This window comes from Haliaeetus albicilla, chromosome 16, assembly GCF_947461875.1.
Source record: "Haliaeetus albicilla chromosome 16, bHalAlb1.1, whole genome shotgun sequence".
NCBI lineage: Eukaryota > Metazoa > Chordata > Aves > Accipitriformes > Accipitridae > Haliaeetus > Haliaeetus albicilla.
Genome location: NC_091498.1, coordinates 2,256,139 through 2,278,025, shown reverse-complemented (window position 1 = coordinate 2,278,025; position 21,887 = coordinate 2,256,139). Strand labels below are relative to the sequence as shown.

The 21,887-nt window shown below is 41.9% G+C and overlaps 1 protein-coding gene across 1 annotated transcript in view; it reads right to left on the bottom strand.

Annotated features, from left to right (window-relative positions):
* Positions 1 to 21,026, bottom strand: part of CSMD2 (CUB and Sushi multiple domains 2) — a 311,633-nt gene extending 290,607 nt beyond the window's left edge. The window contains exon 1 of the mRNA XM_069802931.1: positions 20,609 to 21,026. Coding sequence (XP_069659032.1) covers positions 20,609 to 20,765 — 157 coding nt within the window. The 5' untranslated portion in view covers positions 20,766 to 21,026. The remainder of the gene's footprint in view (positions 1 to 20,608) is intronic.
* Positions 21,027 to 21,887: the final 861 nt, after the last annotated feature.

The following is a 21,887-nucleotide window of genomic DNA, read 5'->3' as shown; positions in this document are numbered from 1 at the left end:
AAGAACATGACACTGCACATATGTCCTGTCTTACAGCTGCACTGCAGTCCCCTGACATGCTGAGAGGCCAGAGACTTCAGCTGCTGGAAAGTAATGCCTCATTTGGTTAAGCTAGAAATTGCCTAAGTGAGTACACTGGTCATAATAGCAGCTGCCAGATTTTCCCTTGAGGCTGAAGTCCTCTGTTCTTAACAGAGGGAGAGAGGGAAGGTAGCATGGCATGCTGACCTGACACAGGCTGTCCCCTGCCAGCTTGCTTCATCCCTACCCTGGAACGACCTGGAAACAGAAGGGAGTTCAGTTTCCAAGACCCTCAGATTTTTTTTATTATTATTATTTTTAAATAAAAAGATTGTGATCGGGGGTGGGAGGGCAACGACGCAAAAATGGCACTACCTGTTGTGTAGCTGGTAAGAACGTGAGCTGTTCTGTAGAGAATACCACAACACATACTCCTGTTGGGTTATCAAAGAGACATTACAGTGTCATGCTGGCTTTCCCCAGGTGCATCCTGTATCTTTCTCAATCACTCCTGCAGATTTATATACCGCTTTACCATCTGTAAAGCTTACAATCTAAACAGAATCAAAGCAAGCTAGAAAACAGGAGAAGTGTTTAGGAGTAAAGACTTGCACACAGTGAGGGGAAAGGAAGATGGATTCCATCATATTTTACTGTTAAGAAGGGGAGGCAGGAAGGCTTAAGGACTAATAATAGAAGGTATTAAAAAATTACTTTGAAGTTGTTTTAATAAGCATCTAGAAAATCCCTGGTAATGCATTCTTTTTAATGTAAGCAATACCAAAGTAAATATTAGAGAATTCTGTGTTCATCAGGACACATGAATGAATATATATTTTCCTGACTATTTACAGCACTGATCTTAAAAAATATTGCATTTTATTTGCACTAACTCAAGTTAGCTAGTTGGAGAGACATGGGCATGCATACTGCTTCATACACCACCTCATCCTATATCCAGTGGATAGCAATGGATACAATATTAGAAAATATTTCAAACATGCATAACAAAGAAAACATTGCTTGACCAATACTGATGAGGAATTTAAATTACTAAATTACAAATTACACCAAAACACAGAATGCCTCAGTATCTTTTCACCAAATGTCAGTTTTCACCATCTTCCTTGAAAACATAGTGACAAAGACCACATTGATTGCTTTATCTGGAAGGCTCCTGAAACATGCATGTGTCAAAGTAGTGAAATGGGCTCTGCCCGTTCTGACTGTATTACAAAAGAAGAGATTGTTTCCACGCTCTACTGACCTAGAGATCTGTTTAGCCAAGCAAGCAGAGTTTGTTGATGCATGGAGCACAGAGAGAACGAAAGAAAACCCTGAACCTTTTAACAATGAACAAAGCATAGGAAACTTGTCAGCAAGGCCAAATATACTACAGCTCACCCTGCATTAAGCCGAGTTGAGCTTTATCAGCATAGTTACTAGTGAAGATTTGCCACATTGGCATCTATTTGTACTTGCCTGAAACCAGAGTAGAGGTCTCAAGAATAAGACTCCTCATGTAAACTGAAGATCTATGATTCTTCTCATTCTAGCCCATACAATAAATATCCTGTAAATCCAAAGGCTGTGGTATGGCTACCTGAAGTATTTGCAGTTAGTATTGAACACAAACAGAATCATGAACAACTCCCCCCCCCCCCCCGACCTCCAGGCTGTGCTTTCTCTACAAAAGGATGATGATACTCCTCTCTAATCCTGTGGGGACCTAGCATGTTTTCCACTTCCTCAAATCTGAAAGAAGCACCTGGAAAAGGAGCTGCACTTATCTCACGGAACACACCAAGTTCAATTGCTGAGCTCCACCTAGATACAAGTCTTCCATATAGCCATTCACAGAGAATACTGGAGGATCTGGAGCATATGTGGAGCCAGACTAAAGGACCTAGCCTGTAACTCATGCTAGGCTACTGCCACCAAAGTGCCATGGAATCAGTCAACAGACAATATCAACAAGACATACATCCAGAGCTGCAACCAAGCTGCTGAGCCTGCAATGGGGCAATCTTTGCTAGCAGTAGGGAAGTCTTAGCCTGGCAGTGGTAACCAGAACACCATTCCCGACTGCAGCCTCAACACATCACGATGCTAACACAGTAGAAATTCAAGCTGGCCTCTCCAGAGCACTGTGCCACATGGAAATAGCAGCACTGTCAACAGTGGGAGGAGAATCTCTCACACTTTACTGCGCTACACAGTGTGAACATGCCTGCTGACTGCAAATCCATGTCAGAGACAAGCCTGCTTACAGAAGGTCCTCACTTCTGTCCCTCCTGTCAGCATTCTTTAGCATGAACTGACCACCCTATCTCAGAAGAGCATAAAAAACCTGGTGACTTGGTTCACAGGTGACAAGAGAAAAAAACCCACAACTTTGTGGGGCAACAGGCTGGAGTCTTGCCCTAACAATGCACTCTGCCATCAGCAAGGGAGAGACTCCCTTATACATATATACTCCAGTGTATATATATATCCAGACATGTTCAAGACCCTGTTCTAACTACATGCACATCTGTCCACAAGACAAAAGTGACGAGCAGCACTTCATGTCCTTTGTTTGCATTAAAATGAAGGACATTCCTTCTTCCATTGCACTTCACAAGTTACTGTCAACTTATCTTAATAGAGCTTTAAGAAACCTTGGCTGAAATAGCTCACACACTAAGATTTTGAAAACCCCAATCAAACAAAAAGCCTCCAAACCGAATACCCTAGGAAGGAACGAGCTTTAAACGCTTTAAAAACAAATTAAGCAGCCACAGCTATGCTCTAAGCATAGTCTCAGGTTTCTGACCCAGAGCTGCTTCTAAGAGAAGCAGATCCATTTCCCAGTGCAGATGTTACATATTTTAAGTCTTGCCCCTCTGTTACTGCAGAAGGGTGTTCCACATGGCAGCTTCAGATTCGGTTGAAATTATGGTGCATTGGCTGTGTCACAGGAATTGTTCACATGCACGTAGTTTACCCCACCCCAAGTGCAAGGCAGTGTGACTTTGGCTACAAGACTAATGAAAAAGGCTTCAAAGCCCCACACACCATATAAAGGTTTAGCTACCAGGCAACTCTCAGCTCTTCTGATTTTTGCAGGGCAGCGGCAGAAAGCTGTCTGTAGGTATTCAAGGAAGCCTGAAGGTCAAGAAATTAAGAACAAGGCTTTGCAAGCCTTCATGAAAAGAGGCTCCAGTATCTTTCATCGCAAATTACCATTCTAACCAGCTCCCTGACAGCGAGCGGCTCCGTCCCCATCGCTGGGTTCGCTGCGATGCCGTGATGTTGCTAGGCTCAGTTGCTAAGCAAAGGCACACATGCAACAGCTCAACTGTGGCTTCATTACAGGGCAGCCTTAAAAAAAAAAGGGGGGGAGAAAAAAAAACAACCAACACACCCTTGATTTTATATGTACATAGAAATGTCTTTGAATGCTAAGCAACAGTTAATAGAGTTTGGCAATATTGCAGACAAACTAGCTTTCTGCTGTGGGGCTTCACTAAGAGTCACAATTCATTTCCTTCCTTCACAACGTTCATGCCTTTGGTATTCAGCAACGCCAATTGTTTGGGGTTTTCTGCTCAATACTGGGCATTGCAGGAAGCCAAGGAAACTGGTCTAGAAAAGGCAGCAGGAGACACAAGGAAAGAGAAGTGACATCCCCAGACCAAAGCAAGCAGGTGCGACTTCTTAATAAGAAGCCTTATGCACACAATTCGGACCTGAACTTTGGCCCAGGGCTTCTTAGTGACAGGGCTCTGAAACATTTTAAGCAAAGCCAGAGGCTGCAAGTGTTCCCACATACCTCCAAGACACAGGATGTGGCCTCTTCTGTCTAGCACTAGACAGAGGAACAGAGCAGCTTTCATCCATCTGCTTGGAATCAAAGTATTTTATCTAGATGACAATATTAGCTACCTCCAAGACTAGAAGCACAGAATGCTTCTTAAGCAGCAGTGATTGAAAACTCAGAATAAAGGTTAGAGCCATGATTAGTCATAAATACAAAGAGCAGATAAATGAACAAGGATTTATAGAAATAATCAGATAGGAATGGTGTCTATCCCTTTGTCTGACAGGCTGCTCACCACTAACCTGCAACAGACCTTAACCAGAATATTCCAGAGTACATTAGCCAGATCCACTTAAAAGGACAGTTTATCCTTGTAACACCTGCTGGAATGAGGAGAAAGTTTCTGTGCTAGGAAGAGCACAATCTACAGCATTACCAGGCAAGGCTTCTGCCATTCAGCACATGGAAGCAGAACCATACATACAGTGCCTCTGCCCTCTTCTTCCCCAGCTACCATGCAAAACAGATATAAAAGGGCTTATGCAACTACCATGCTCCTCGGACCAATCATTTACAGCAACACAAAAATTAATCAAACAACCGGCTGATCAGTAGTTTCACACTCACTTGGCTTGCTCTGTCATAAGTCACCTTGAGGTCCTCTCTGTTATCCAGTCATTAGGGATGCAACCCTCTGAAAACCACCTGCAATCCCCCTCAGATCTGTGAGGGGACAAGACCCTAGACTCTCATTTCTTGCAAGTTGCCACGATAAATGCAGAAGTCACTGTATACATTGCCATGGCCAATGCTGTTCAGTAAGTCAAACACACTTCTGCTATTCCCCTTTCAACATAGTACTGATGCTAGCATACCTCAGAGATAGGCTGCAAAAATACCAAGACATATGAGTAAAGTTATATTCAAAGAATGATCCTGTCCTTAGAGCATAGCTGAACACTTCGGTTTATCAGTTAACAGCTTCCTCACCATGCCATTGATCGACCTTGGACAATTCCTGCTTCGGTTTACCATGAATTGCATTGGGAGCACACTAATCTGGTCTTACTCTGTACCCGAAAGTTTTACCGGGTGCATTAAGCACACGTTTAATATTGACATTCTCTGGCAGAAACTTAAAGCAATGTCTATTGTGACCACCAAAATCAGTGTTCAGAGTTTAAAATTTTTCACACTAAATGGGATTTCATGAAATACAGGATGTACAAAAATCTTAGTAAGAAAGGATGGTCTCACTCTGCTTGCAGTCTGACAGAGAACACACATGAGACTGAGACAAGCATCACAGTATGACTAGTTCAGACAGGCTGGACAGGATGCAAAAACAGCAACTGAAGGCAAATATTCATGAGTCCAACTTCTAAGTTTGCTGAGCTTTAACCATGCTGATTAACAGCTAGGCCTGTGCTCAAAGTTTCCAGCAAATAAAATTTTGAATGTTCTTTGCCAGTTCAAGTTTCTTGAGTTTGTTTTCCATAATCGCATTCACTATTATAGTCATCAGTTAGAAAAATGCAGAGATACAGAAAGTGACTAGAAATTGGACTACAAAGCATATATATGGATGTGTGTTCATGTGTATCTATACACACACAGAGAGATAAACAGTTAAAGCTAAAGAATTCCTGGTTATTACATACTGTCTCCTTCCAGGCTTGACAATCACACTATATAATCCCATTTATAAATATGTTAGCTTTTCTGTCCTGTACTTCACACTGGAATATTTGCATTAGAGCCTCACTGCTTTGGTTACAAACATTATCCTAATTTCCAAGCTAAAAATTAATTCATGACCAGCTTACACATATTTGTTTTCATACCAACATTTTCTGTTAGCTGAAACAGTCCTCCTTCCCTGCTTTGTTTTTACCTGGCCTTGATGTATTTATAGAGAATGATTAGATCCCCTTGCAACCCTGTTTGCCAGGCTAAATAAACCATGTGCTTTCACTCTTCTAAGATACACCCTCCATTCTCTGATCATCCCTCTGCCAACCTCAACACATTTCAGTCTGAACTCCTCCTATGCAAAGGACAGACCATTCTAATCATTCCAATGAAGGTTCCTCAACACCTTGTAAGAAGTTGTGTCAACTCCTTCTCATCTCTCCTGAAAAGTCCACTGGGGTTGCCTACACATATCCTAAAGCTTTTTCCGATTAACAATCCAGAAACTCCACAGTTTTCTGACTGCTCCTAGTAGAGCTAGATTTCACAAGTTCAGTTTCAAACTAAATACTATGTGACCTCCACACCCCAAACAAGTCTAAACTACTGGGCTTCCTAATGCTTGCAACAATTCCACCCCTCACCAGCAGCCACTAACAACCTAAAGAACAGTAATTATCTGCAAAAGTTCACAGCTGCATAATTCCTGATGAAACTGGGAATCTTGTGCAGACCATCCATTACTTGAAATCATTTGCTCAGCTCAGAGAAGTAACACAGTTATCCCAATATTCAGCCAGAATGGCCTCTTCTCAAGGGATGTAATTTTCTCCCTTCAAAACTTTCTCTTTCAAAATTGTCTCTTAATCAATTTTGACTGCTCCCTTAGCGCCACGACTCTTCTACATAGCCATTGTCAGCATAATAATAATACCAAGCACTTATATAGCTATTTCCATCTTCAAAGCACTTCACAAGCATTAACCAATTAATGCATATTCTTCCCATGCTGTCTCTAGCGTAACAGCCTCACTGGGTTTTCCTGTGACTTCCCTTCACGGCTTTTCAGTTGCCCCAATATCCTTTAATTGAATCCCACTGTCAGTCTCCTTTCAAGTGCTTTATGTTTCACATTTCAAAGTGAGCCAGCGAAGTGCTGCATCCTACTCTGGTAACATTGCAAATGGCTTTGCAACACCATGCAAGCTTGCACACTTTTTATCTGAAACCAAGAGTTAGCCTAAAAAAATACAGTTTAACACATGGTTAAGGCACTAAGCTGGAACTTGGGAGGCCTCTATTTGACCCTGGACTCATGGCAAAGTGTCAAAGAGATTAGGTAACTCCTTTGTGCAAGATTTCACAAAACCAAAATAAGTTAACCTAAGGACCACAAGTCCCTCTTCAAAAGGAACTTAAGTGGACCGGGTTTACAAACATTTTTTTTATAACCTAAGAACTGCAGACAGATGCCCAGTAGCCTTTACAAATGCACCTGAGTTCTGCAGCTAACATATCCTCTTATAAAACCCCACTGGGCAAGTATACACTTTAGGCATCTAAACATCCTTGCAAATCTTGCCCTGGGAGTTCAAGACTCAATGAAAATGTTCAGGATGATTCAAAAGCTTCTTAAAATTTTACTCTTATTTTCTCTCTGCATCTGTAAAACGAACACAGTGAAGATTTAATTTTTCCCCACTTCCAGTCCAGACATCTATAAAAATGACACAAAGGCAAGCATGGTTTTCTGCTACATCTGTGATTGCTGGTACGTGAATCTTGAGACTCTCAGATTTTAACCATCTTCCACAAGTTTGGTGTTTCACCCAGCAGTTAATCTCAACTCACAACTGAAATGAAAACTCAGAAAAGGGAAGCTGTTTTGATGAAAAACATTTGTACAAACACCCCTCCAAACAGACTCCACTCATAAGCAGCACTTTTACTCAGTCTCGTTTATAAGGTGCTAATTATCATCTCCAAAACAAATTTTTTCAATTTGTATTTCAATTATTTTCCAGTAAAAGAATATTTGCATTGAAATGGCTTATCCATTGTGCTCAAACTCATTTTCATCTCAGGTGTTAGGACTCCTTTATCTCAAAAAAATGTAAGAAAGGTGAAATAAGGTTCAAGGTGAAATCCATCTCAAATGACAGTGCAGGCCTCATACTTAAAAGATTTCCTCATGATAAATTTTCATTATTAGTCTCTATTCCCCCTGTTACCAAATCCATGTCACCATTGAAAGACTTAAAAGTAGCTGCAATTTCATTTGCCATTATTAGTTATGAAGCTGCGTGTCCATCTATGAAGTTCAATGCTACCTCAAGGCCAGTGAGAATGGACCTTGCCCCAAGAGAGATCTTTGACCCAGCCACAAATCTCATCTCGCTAATAATTTAGAAGACCACAGTCCTTGAAATTCTCACAGTATTAACAATTTCATCATTACACTGACAGAGAACTGACAGTTTAAAGAGAATACTACAGTGAATATAGCTTCTCTAGAAATAAGTCTGCCCTAAGCTCAGAAGGAGTTTGCAAGCATTTTTTCCCCTCCCCACCATGTTTAAGTTTCTAGCTTATATCTTTAAACATCAATAGAGTAATCTGGTTATATTTTCATGCAGTTGTAACTACACGGAAAGCACAAGTTACACAAATCTACTATATACTTTTGATAGTTGCAGGGGGGCCACCATCCCTTTTTAGCACCTAGGGCTTAGAACAGAAAGAAGACACAGAGAAGTTCTGTAGAAGATGACACAGAAGAACTGACTTCAAATATTCAGCTAACGCCATAACCAGCAAACTAGCCATCACTGCAGTGACCAGAATCTTACACTTTCAGATATAAAAAAAAAAAAAAACTATTAAAAGCTCTTCACTCTTCTACCACAATTCTAGTTTCCCTATGCTCTCTAAAGAGAAATGTGTTTTTACGAGTGCTTTGAGATCTTCCAACAAAACACTCTTCCAGGCATTTGTATTATAACAGCTTGCACTTGTATTATCATATTTGAATTACAAAAAGAGGCAAAGAGAAGGCAATTTCTCCCGGGATTTTTTGTTGGGATATAAATCCAATTTTTACTTGATTCCGTTAACAGCACTTTCACATTCACTTCCTTGAAGTATTGCTGCACTTGATATTTATTACCTAATGCCTACTTGTCACCTTGAGCAATCAATGAAAGTCACCAGAAGTTGACAGTACACAGAAAAGTTAACAATTTACTTCACCCAATGGGACAAAAAAAAACCCAAAAGACAGCCACATGCTCTAAACAATAAATAGCTTAAATAGCTACAAAAGGTTTCTAACAGATTATCTGCAGAAAAAGAGAAACATTTCAGTTATAGTGAAGTTTTCAGTCCCTTTACACATGAATTCCACGTATACAACAGCAAAACCTAAATTCTTCACTGAAAACCTATCAGCTCTGTTCTAACAATAAATGTCCCTCTTGGCAACTGATGGATGCTCTGATACTAAGAAACCAGACTTATTTTTATCCTGTTCTGATCCAATTTAGAAAAATTCTCATGCTAGGTACCAATCTGCCACAACTTGTATGCAAATATTCCCACTAGCTGCAGTGGATCAATCTACTCATATGCAAAGTCCAAGTCATTTCCACACAGCTTCTGTATCCTGTGACCTCCATCTATGTATAACTAACAAAGAAACTCAGAACTTATTTCCATTACCATTAACATTATATTGTACTATTTTATTTTTCTTTCACCTCCTCCGTTTAAAACCTCATTTTCACCCTTACGACATATTCTATTTAATCTTAGTTTTCAATCCCAAAAGCAGATCAATACCTTTCTTCTTCAATCTACATAGCTCTCAATCAAAGAGTTAACAAGGGGTGAATTGAATCGACTTCTAGGTTCAAATTGGGTATTTTTTGTAAAAAGTCTCATTTGCTAACTACACTCATGGAAAAGAAGGGGTTGGGGGAAACTCCCCATAACAGCCCTTAGTGTTAGATTCCTAGACAAGAAAGGTCATAATTTGTTCTCTAATTTAAGACTGTCACAACACTTAGTAGGAACAAATGACAGACTCTCCCATAAAACATTATTTTCTGGAGCACATTAAATTCAGTGAAATAAACTTGCTCTTCTTAAGATGACTTCTTTCAGTTAGAACCGATTTAGCTGTTATGAAGAGGTAACAACAGTATGGGCCTTGCAGGGTTGTCTCTTATATCTTAAATCTTGCCAAGGTAAAGAAACCAGCACTATATGTGCTACTGAAAGAAGATACCTTGGTCTATGAGACACCCACGTCAAGATAGTAGATGATCCATCTTCACAATCAAGACCGAAGAACTGCAATCAAAAAGCCACAATGCTTTCACCATGCTTTAGCTCCAGGCCTTAAGCAAGACCCTATCCACAGCATGGGTACCATTCCACACATGGTTCCCTCAGCACACGACCACCTGACAGGTTTTATTCTTTAATACATTCTCATTAAAGCACCCTACCAAAGTACAGAAATTGCAATACAGCTGTTTTACCAGCCTTTGAAGAGCAACATGATTTGCACACCCCCACTCCACACCCTGTGCAAAGGGAACTGGAGCCCTCAGAAAAGGGAGTAATCCTGCAGAGGGGTCAGCATGTGAGTGACAGATCGTCCCTCTTTGATCATTCCAGGACTCCTGCCTTCAGAGGTTGTGTGTTAAACCCAACATTAGAAATAAAGCCCCAACACTATCAGGGACAAATTCCCTATCCTTCAAATGCCTATTATTTCAGGAGGTGGACATTATTTTAATATTAACAGACTGAGTCCTTCTCCAAGTGGTGCTTAACTTTAATGAAAACAGCCCAGGATGGTTGCTTGACAGATGTCCAGTGTCCACAATCAGTGCCTAACCTTTCCCTAATGGAGACAAAACAACAATAGAGGGATATAAACAATATGCTGCACAATGCAAGCAGCATCTTTAAAAAACAGCATCAGCTTTGGAAAAGCACTAGGCTTCATTATCCTTCTGAAGAAGAAGATTTCCTTTCTGGAAGGAAATATATTTTTCTTAATAGATATTACTATTTGGTGTATCAAATGGGAAAGGAACATTGAATTGTGCCTTCATTACAGAAGAAATGAGCTTCCATTTTCTGTACCTCCAACTTGGCTTTAACTGCTCACCAATGTCAGATCAAGCGTCTGTCTAACAAAAGACCAGATTCTCCTTTGCCCTGCAGCAATGAGAAGAGGGAAGAATCCTGCTGACAATAATGGAGTTACAGAAACGTGAAGGAGGCAGGACTGGAGAACAGAATGAGACTCAGTACATCCTTACATTTTTCAAGCTGCAAGACCAGCTTTTCTGAAAGATGTTTAAATTGCCAGCTAGCATTGCTCATTTCAGCCAGGAAAATGGTGAAAGACAGTCCTCCTTACCAGCAACTAGATCTCAAGACACACATACACTGGTAACAAAAGCAGAGCAAGGGGAGAGTGGTAACAACATGTAAGTGATTACACAACAGCACATCATTCCCCACTGTAAAGTTCTTCAGCAAACTTTCTGTGAATAAAAAGCCAACTCAGACACTAAGGAAATCCACTCATCCAGCTCTTTCAGGCAATAAGCTATCCCTCAGGACCTCTGGCTCCAAAAGCAATTGCATAGATGCCATAAAAAAAATATGTTCAAACTCTGCTTTCACTAGTTTAACTAAAAAAATAATTGCTAAACTGCTGATAAATAACAGGCACCATAATTAGGAAGCAAGTTCTCTATTTGACCTCTGCCATCCTTGAGACATTCATTTTCATAATACATTAGACAGTACTATTTTTCCACTCTGTAGACAAGAAGCTGAAGCTCACACAATTTAAGCAACTGCTTCAAAGCCAAAGAGGCTGTGGCAAATTAAAATCTGAAGGTCCAGACCATCCTATCTGCCAATACCCCACTTTTGCTAAAGACCAGTATCCAATTCCCTGATGCTTCTGGCAAATTCTTAGTCTGTTACAAGTCTCCTACCTTCCCATCTATACCCGAGTACACTAAGCCTTTAAAACCTGCGCTGCAGTCTTTTGATAAAAGGCACAAATGTGAATATAAACATAGAAAAACTGTACAAGTGATACAGCACAAATTACAGAAGGAGCTGAGCAACCTGTGCAAATCCTTACTGGAACAGAAACTGCGTTTTATTACATTTCTGACTTTTTTGCCATGAATACTTTACTTCTTGAAGTTCAATAGCAGATAGACAACTTTCACCTCAGAAAGTCATTTACAATTAATCCCAAATTGTACATGAAATGGTTGAATTCACTCCATGCAATCAAGAGAGAGAACTAAGAGCATAAAACTTGTGTAGCTAATCAACCTAGTGCAATTTGTATCTGCTGAAAGCTTTTCACAAACATCCTAAGATCTCTCTACAGAATAAATCTGTAAATCATTTCAGGATTTTGCAAATTCTACTTATCCCCATTTTACAGATGGGGAAGTGAAATAGAATGACTAAGGCTCACACCCTCAAGGATTTTTAAGTGCCAACAGCCATGGAAAACAGCAAGGACTGGGCTTTAATGACTTCTGCAAGTCAAGAGCGAGAGTGTGCAAATAACAGGAGAGCACTGAACCAGAAAATCCCCAGTTGTGGTTAATTTTCTAGCTGTGATTAACTCATCTTTCTTGTCTATTTCAGTACTTCTTGCACCTTCTAATGCAATTGGCTCTGGGCACTGACAGGGCCAGGATTATCAGGCTGTGACCATGGTTTGGTGAAATGGCCTGTTGGTGTACATCCCACTAAACTGACAACTGAGAAGCAGCTAAATTCTTTACACTGAAAGAAACGCAGGTCACTAAGGCAGGTGGATGAAACCCAACTAAAACCATTTCATTAGGACAGAAAAGACTTAACATTCCAGAGAGCTAACGCAAGCCAGAGGCCGAAAGAACCAATCTTCTCTTTCTTTTGTTTTAAAATGTTCTGGATAAAGACACCTTTATTTGATATTCATTGTTGTTTTATCTGCCTTGAAATAGGAACTGCAGACATTTTGATAAATTGATTGAGACATTGTTCTGTTTCAGTGTAACTACTGTAAAATGCCTTCACATCCACTAGCACAGATACAGCTTAGACCTCATCTGCACAGAGAAAGCATCTCCAAAACATCTCTCTCAGAAGCAACAGCATGGCATTTCTGTGCTGCTGTTTAGCACACAGTAGTGAGAAGACCTAGAGTCTGTTCCTAGCTCTGCCAGCAACCTGCTGTGTCACCTTGGACAAGCCTTTCTGCATCTGGCTCTGCCTTCTACCTTCCCTGCACATACAGCAAAAGGTCTTTGGGCACAGACTGCTTCTGCCCAGTGCCTTCTCTTATAGGGCTAACAATGAAGCAGGAGCAGCAATGCCTCCTTACATAGAGGGAAGGAAAAAAATATTGCCAGCAGGATACAGGATGCTAATTTCCTTCTGGTTACAGATGGAGAGAAAGAGATGCCTGCTGAGGTCACCAAGAATTACTAAGGAGGAGCCCAAATGCCAGTGAGGGTTGAGGCACCAGGCTTTTGTGAGAACTTGGCTGCAGCTCCAGCCTACAAGTCCTGCACAGCAGCAGTCTTATCAAGGCCAGACTGACACACCTACAAGTATAAAGCTGTTTTCTGCTGACACTGGTTGCCTTTCTCATGTATTGTCCTTTGACAAACCTGGGTTAAGAAGCAGGCTTGCAGCAGTGCAGGCAGAAAGCCCCTCTGTATTGTGGTCTCCACCTATCTCCACGATCCTCCAACACTCAAGAATGGTATCCAATACTTGTTGACCATTTAGATTGTACACTCTGGCAAGGGCTGCCTCCAACTGTATGTTCACACCACACTAGACACATAAGGACCACTGCTCATGAAGCTGCTGAGTATACCATACTAAATACACTAATACAGGTCTTTCTTCAGGTCATGTTCCCCTTCCTTCAACTCTCTAAATACCTGCTTCCCCCAAGCCTAGGCCATCAGTTCATTTTCAAGTAGATTTTTTTTGCAGTCAATAATGGGGAAGAATTTTTTTTTTTTAATTACTCCCCTATCACACATCTCCCTGGCAACCATAGCTGCTCCAGGCATCACTGTTGCAAGACCCTTCTCTTCCAGCAAAAGTCACAGATCATCAGATCTCTCTACTCCACGATTATTTTGACCTCTCAGAAATTACTAGCACCAGCAGGACTCTGACACAATCCCCAGTTCTCTTTCCATCCAGCAGACAACAGCAGTGTGCACACAAAACAGGCAGTTTATTACTAGAGTGGTCACGCCTGTACCTCATAAGGCTAGAAAATTACTGCAACCATTACTGCAAGGGACTGAATCACAGAATGCACCTGACACTGCGAAGAAAGAACTAACACATACTGTTCACTGTGAAGTCACATTAAAAAGAGGGGAAAGAAACCACTCCAAAAAAACTACTTTCAACTTTCATCCAAGGGAGGTATAAAACAAATTACATACAACCTCCCTGCAGCATACTGTCTCCATTCTGGCTCGCTGTGTCCATGGCAGCAGCAAAGAGACTGAAACAAGAGTTAATTTGATTTCTTTAATCAATGGGATTTTCCCAATTACACATTAACCACTATCAGATCAGTCTGCCACTGCATAGCATGGCAGAAGCACATATATTTTGCAGATTACTGCACTGCATCATGTTTATTGCAAGCAAAATACATTGATTTCCATAATTGCACTGTACTTCACTTCTCCAGAAACATTGTGTAAACACAGAAACTGTGGGTGCTACTATCACTTTTTTTAATCTCCGTATCTTGATTTCTTTGAAAGCAATGCAAGTGCCTACTTGCCATAGTAGGCACTCACACACGACAGAAAGCCTCAGAAATAACCCTATAGTTGTATTGAAAGCACTTCACAGCAAGTAGCTTCACGCTCCTTTGCGGAGAATTAAGAAACAAAACACAAAAAGCAATCTTGTGTTTAAGGTTGAGACAGACACGTTTGCAGCTCTGCCACAAATTCCCCAAATGACCTTGTGCAAGTCACTCAGGGAAGGAAGCGGCTTTCCACCGAAGGGCTGCCCTGGAGGCAGGAGGGAGGGCACCCCCCAGGGTGGGTCAGAGATTGCCCATGGGCACAGAGAGGAACAAAAGGCAGTATACACAGTGACACCACTTCTTCAAAAGCGCCATAGTAGAAAAATATGGTAGAAAAGGACTTGGACATGGCTTCTGTAGCCTGGCACCTGTAGAAGATACTGAGCAGGCAACAGCAGTATTTTCCCTGCCACTTCCACAGCCCCCTCAATACTCTGGATTTAGCACTGGTACAGGTTAAGAGTGCTTTATTAGGAAAGCCCTTCAATGCTGTGTTTGCCTCTACGCTGAAAGAGGTTACCACAGGTATTGGATGGTATCACACAGGCCTCATTGGCTGGACTTACATATTGTAATATCTAGTTGACAAGTATTAAGTGCACATATTGAAGTTCTCAATCAATATGTTTAAGGGAAACATTTCAATAAGCAGCAATATACAGACTTCATTAAAATATTGAGCTAGACTATAAAAGCCCAGTTAAGCAGGATTGGTGAGGTCATCTCTGTTCTTATGGCCAGTCTTTCTGGGTGGAGCAAACCTTACCTGGTTTTAAATCCCTTTAAAGCCTGATGCTGTTAACCTTCCCATCATTCATAGAATCATTAAGGTTGGAAAAGACCTTCAAGATCATCAAGTCCAACCATCAACCATGCCCACTAAACCATGTCCTGAAGTACCCCGTCTACTCGCTTTTTGAATACCTCCAGGGATGGTGACTCAAGCACTTCCCTGGGCAGCCTATTCCAATGTCTGACAACCCTCTCAGGAAAAAAAAATCATCTGCACCCACAGAGGCTGCCTCTGGGTATTAGAGCCAATACATGGGATTACACTACCTCTGTCATTTTTGGCTGCTGTATATGTCAAACAGACAACTCAATGCTGGACTTACCAATTCAAGCAGTACAGAATCTTTGTTACTCAACTTAATCCTTTCTTTTTTGTAGCCCTTAAAGTCTCATCTTTCCCCTTCCATTTGAATTTGCTATACTTTCTGTTGGGCAAAAATTCAAATCTAGGCCTATTCATGGTATTTCTGAACCTCACAATGCCTAGAAACATGGAAGACAGCAAAGAAGTATCATTTAAAATCCACTCAGCTAAACATAGCTTTGTTATAATTTCACTAAAGCCTATGAAAAATTACTCCAGCCCTATGTCTCAGGATACTTTCGATAAAAATGGAGTAAGACTTCTCTTGTAGTACTATGGGCAAAGACATCTATTGCAGCTTTCTCCCCAAAATCTTTATACCAGCTATACCTATACAATACACTTCTTCAGTATGCATTGCAGTGTAAGGTCAAAAGGTTAGCTGCACAGTCCTAACAAAAAACTCAAGTCCAAATCCAGTTCTGGTCTAGCCAGAGAGCTATGCATCCTTTCCATCTCCAAAGAGGGTCTCAGTATTAGAAAACTAGCTCAGGGCTTAGCTGCACCTGATGGAAGCAACATAGGGATGAGACTCACCCTTCAGCCCACTCTCTGTAAATGCTTTATTGCTACCGCTAGATGTTACACAATCAGTGTTATGGAGGTTATGCTGCCTGACCTTCCCCCAAACCTGTCTAACCCTCAACATGATCATAAAAATTTCCTCTGGTCAAGATCCATGCCAAATTTCAGTAGGAGCTGGTGGAGGGGCATCAGCAGGAACATAAGCACAGCTGTGAAATTTGGCATTTCACAAACAACTGGAGCCAGAACCAGAGGAACCAGAGCAGGGCAGCAAGCACCACACAGTAATTCAGCAGTTGCAAATCCCCAAAGCACAGGTGCAAGTGGTTAACAGCAAACAGGGCAGGGGGGGAATTATTCTTCACTTGTCCCTGAAAGTAGATCAATAAGGCACAGTCACTTCTGCATAGTAAAACATATTCTCTATAGCAGTGATACTACAAATGATCACCTGAGCAACAGCTCAACTATACCTTGAACCCTAAACCACCCTGGCAAAAAGCATATCTACCAGGACCTATGGCAGATTGCCTGGATCACGTTCCCCACACCCATTCTGACAAGCCCCTTCTTTTGACAGAAACTCCAAGACAATTGGAAGGCAGCCACCAAAGATCAGCTGAACAGACATCCACCTCTGCACCACTGCAGGCTGGCTCAGCTGGGAACCATCAACCAGCTGAACACAAAATTTCCCTAGGAGGTATCTGACATGACAGAGACTGAGCTCAGTAGCAAAGAAAGCTTGAGCTTAGATGTTCTTCAGCAGCACTGAGAATCCATGACAAAAAAATATCAGAGGGACAGGCAATGAACAATTGTACAGCAAACAGAAGCCTCCTGTACCCCAAATGATGAACTTGCTAATCAATGCAAAGAACAAGAAGACAAAAGTGAAACTGCTTGCTTATGGTGCCACAGCATGAATTGTGACCCAAACCATCCAGGCTTGAAGTAGAGTCCTAGCTACTGTGCAGCAGTCTTCCTACTAAGTTCTTCCTAGCAAGGGCTCCTCTTCCCCCACCCTTCCCTACCCATCATTACTGGCACATACTTCCACAGAGGAAAGCCTGCTGAATTTGGATGTTCTTCACTGAGAACTCACAAGTGTACACACCAGTGTGAAGAGATAAGAAAGTACATCTGCTACACTCCAGCCAAACCTGAGGGCCACAGGGTGGCCCAGCCTCATATATACAGGCACACGGAGACAGAAGGATTGGGCCATATTCCCATCCACCTGAGGATCACCTATGTTACCCCACTGTGAAGTGCTGAAAACCTATGGACTAGATCACATATCCACCCTCCCAGTCACAAGGGCAAGGAGGGAGGTACAGCAACATGATGCCTTCTGTGATCCCAACCTCTGTAAGCGCCAAGAAGCCAGCCTGATCCCAAGCAAAAGAGCTGTACCCTCTGAACATCTGCACCCTCTAAATGTTTTTCGTAAATGACTCCTTTTCAGTAACAAAATGCAATAGCAAGACATCAGTGAATACATGGGAATCATTCATTCCATTCAGCACTGATATCCCCACTGCTTCAGCAATAGTAGGACTCAGATCAAAACTATACACTCAGCTATTGCCATAAAATACTGTAGTTTCATCATATGCCACAATCAAATGTAATCAGGCTGGTGACTATTCACTTCCCTCCCTCCTACAAAAAAAAACATCTATCCAACACTTCAGAGAGTTAATATCTCACACCCTCACCCCCTTAAAAAATACCCTCAAATCACTATTTCACACTGAAGTTCTTTCCCTGACAGAGTAAGTACCCCTGAATCACTCTTCATCCTGTGGAGATTTAAGACAACAAAACAAAAGAAAAGGATGATTTACAACATAAATACATACACATACATCAAAATTCATAAACACTCTTCACAGGAAGAGTCTGCCAAAAACTATTTTCTATCAAGAAAAAAAGAAAATTACAATGATTTAAAGTGATTAGACCACGTTTCACACTGGTGCATCTTTCCATAACCCAGTACAAAACAGGATGCTGACTAGTAAAGCACAGTGTGTAAATAATGGTATCAAGACCCATTTTGTAATAGGCCTTCAAAAGAAATTGCATATGTGTGTATCCATACACACCCGGCCAATCCATACCCCAAATGCACCTTCTAGCACGATGCACAGCTGATTACTCAGAAGGCAACAGAAAGGAATACTATTTCTGTTCCCATCTGTTTTGACAAACAAATGATACACACTGTATTTCTGAGAGGCCATGCATGGATCACAATCAACTCATGGCCAAAGAAATTCAGTGACCTCTGCAAATCTTAAAACACTCTCAAATCATTACTGCACCCTTAAAACTAAAAGGGGAAACTATACGAACCACTTCCTCTCCCCCCACCCTGCATAAACACAATAAACTTCAGCATATCACAAAACACCACCTTCTCTACAGCTCGGTCAGTTCTTTGCACAAATAGAAGCTATATTATCTTGCCTTCAGACACAGTAGCATCTGAAAAAAGCAAATGCTTTGTGCCATTTTTTTAGAAGGACATTACTGGGCAACAGGACTACTGACATAGCACAGCTGATGTGATGCGAGTAGGATTTCTTTCCCTTTTTATTTTTTAAGACGGCCAGAACTATTAACTGATAGTTTTACATATACAGCTCTACTGCCACACTATGGGAACTCTTGGTTATTACTACCTACACAAACCCTAGGAACAGGCGAGGTTAGAACTGAAGCCTCTAAGGAACTCTGTTCTACAGCGGTTCATGATTTGCTCAGCAAAGGTACTAGAAGTCCCAGCCCAGGCTAAACTTACATTCTGGGATTAGACACTAAAACCACCGTGGACTCTGCAAAGGGTGGGTGCATCCACTCCTTATATATCCACTGTGTTCTGGATATCCAGCAGTAAGCCACCAATTTCAAAGTTGGTATCTTGCTTTGACAAAAAGATCATTACTGGGATTTCAGAATTTTTTTAAAAAGAAGAGCTAGGAAAGAGGAGCTATTGACCAATGCCTCTAGCTCTGATGCAAATAAAAAACATCTGAGGTCTAAAAAGCTTTTGCAGATCTTCTGCTCACAAAGAATAACAACATAGAGCACCAACCTCTGGGTGAAGGATCCAGAACAGACAGCACTCTAAATGCAGAGAGAAGGGAGCTAGGGGCCTGAGAAGAAAGGACTATATACTGAACAAGCAGGTACAGAGAGAAGCCTGGAAGATCTAGCATGAACAAGCCACAGACCGCTTAGAAGGAGAAAGCTGTAAACCCCTTATATAGTAAATCATGTATTTAAGTATCTCTACATTGGTCTACTTGTATCAGAAAAGCATGACAGAAGCTGCTGGAATGGTTTTCTCTTGTGTACATGCTAAATACTCCTGCTAAAGAAGGGAAGAATATTCACCAAAATAAATATCCTTGATTAGGACTTGTAGGTTGTTTGGGTGGTTTTATACCCTTCCCTAATAGACACTTCCAGTTAGCAAAACTCTTCAGGTCCACTGTGAGACTACTCAGGAGGAGCAGTTAATACTTATTCTGTATCTCCTTAGAGGAAATCTGCCTTACATAATAAAATCAGTGTTGCATTCCACAAAGTTTTCAAAAAAAAAACCCCAACCTAAACCCCAAGCAGCTTTCATACACATCAACACACAAACACACATTCCTCTAGCCTAAGATACAGCAGACAAGACAAACGTTACTTAGAAACTCTTGGAAATCAGGGCACTGCACAGTGTTGAAAGAAGACACTGCCAAACACTCAGCTCTCCCACTCTTCCCCCTCCTACACACACATAAGGACAGTCCCTAAATATTTGCTGTTTACACCAGAAATAAACTTCAGTCTTTAGATACGCTTTCACTACAAGGGCAGTTGCGGAAACTAGGGAGGAGACACAAGCAAACTCCCCCCAAATTCAAGTCTTCTTTTGCTATCTTTCAAATCAATAAACACGTATTTCACAAAAAACAGGATGCTGAGGCCAAAGAGCTCATATATAAGAGATAATCAACTTGAAAGGCAGGAGGAGTAAGAGGAAAGTGCTTCCATCTTCAAGCAAAGTGTCCTAAATGTATTTTATCAGCTATGGGCAAGCACTAGGGTAGTGAAATATTGAATTAAGATGCAAGGGAAAGACAGAGGGGGAAACAGTGATGGCATTTTTCACAGTCATCTTGCACATCATACAGCAACTGTGCACAAATTATTTGACCCACCAGAGAAGGGGAATAAGATCAAATAAAGCCACCTTTTATTACCCCATCGCTTAAAATTGTTGCTCCCAAAGGATACAGAGGGAAACTATCTTGTACAAAGCTACAACGGTCTGAAGAAAACACACTCCTTATTGAACACTACAGGGAAGCATGCGCTGACACACAAGTGTATGCACACACATAGAGTGCCATCCTCCCCCCCCGCACCCCCCAAAGAGGATTAACAGTGGTCCTTTGATCTAAGGAGCAGGAAGAAAAATGCTCCTAAAGTTGCCAGCTTTCTCCATTACACTTACCAGTCACCGAGACAGCCAGCAGCCCCACGGAGAGCAGCAGCACCCGGCTCCAGGAGCTCACTTCCACCGTCATGAGAGCAAAGATTCCCAATTTTCCCCAGTGCCTTCCAAAGCCACAGCTGCATCCCGGCTTGTCCCATCCCAAGGAAGGTTGCATGTCAAAGGGGCAGCAGGAATGGGGCGTGCTGGGGGTTGGTGGTTGTTGTTGGGTTTTTCCCCCCTTTTTCTTCCCCTTTGTGATTGGGATAGTCCTCAGCTCGGCTGGATGAAGAGGAGAAAGGAAAGAGGGGGGGGAAAAAGCAGGTCAGGCTTGTGATTTTTTTTTTTTTATTTTTTTCAGCCCAGAAAAAAAAAATCCCACCGCATGGAAGGCTCTGAGCTTCTGCAGCTGGAATGAACCAAGTGTGGCAGCAGCTCGGGGAGAGGAGAGGCAAGGAAAGGAGAGGAGGGCTGGCTCGTCCCTCCCGGTGGCTGTCTCAGAGCCAGCTCCTCAGCACTAGCAGCAGCACACAGTCCCCAGGGATTTATACTTTTTTATTAGCCAGTTGATTAATCATTCCCATATCTTTGTTCTCCTCTTCACTAAATGCCGGGGAGGGGAGAGGGCACAGGTGGTACGGTGAGGGGCTGCCATGCAGCCACCAAATAGATCTGCCTCAGTTTTGCTTCCCCAAACCCAGCACAGTCCTCCCACCAGCACCCACAAACCACAAATTATGCTTTAGCATTGCATTTATTTTTAATACACACTACAGGTTTCTCGTATAGCAGTAAGTCCCACAGCCCCCCATTTTGCATGGAGCATAGCATAGCACGCCTATGCACACACACACGCAGCATTTCTGCTATTAAGACATCTGCCAGAGCCATGCAGCCTCCCCCAGCACCCCCACCCCTTCTCCGCGCCTCTGTAAACAACTTGATGATATTGACACAATTTTTATGATGAAGCAAATTTTGTTACAAACACAAGAGAGATCACAAAAGAGGCCCCCCCCCCACCCTGCGACTTGTCCTCGCAGCATGGATCCCAGCAATAGACCGATACCCTGAAACTGGTGGGACTGGTTTAAGGAGAAGGTATGCTGGAGGTGGGAAAGGCTGCGCTGGCTGTGCCCCCTCCACCGAGCCAACAGGCATGCTTGGCTGTAGTGCTGCTGCCCCTTCGCAGGGCTGGCAAGAGTGAGATTTCTCCACCACCGCCTTTTTTTTTTTTTTTTAACATCTATTAGTACATTTGTCCCTGTAGCTGCATGCAAGATGGGGAAAAAATGCAGTC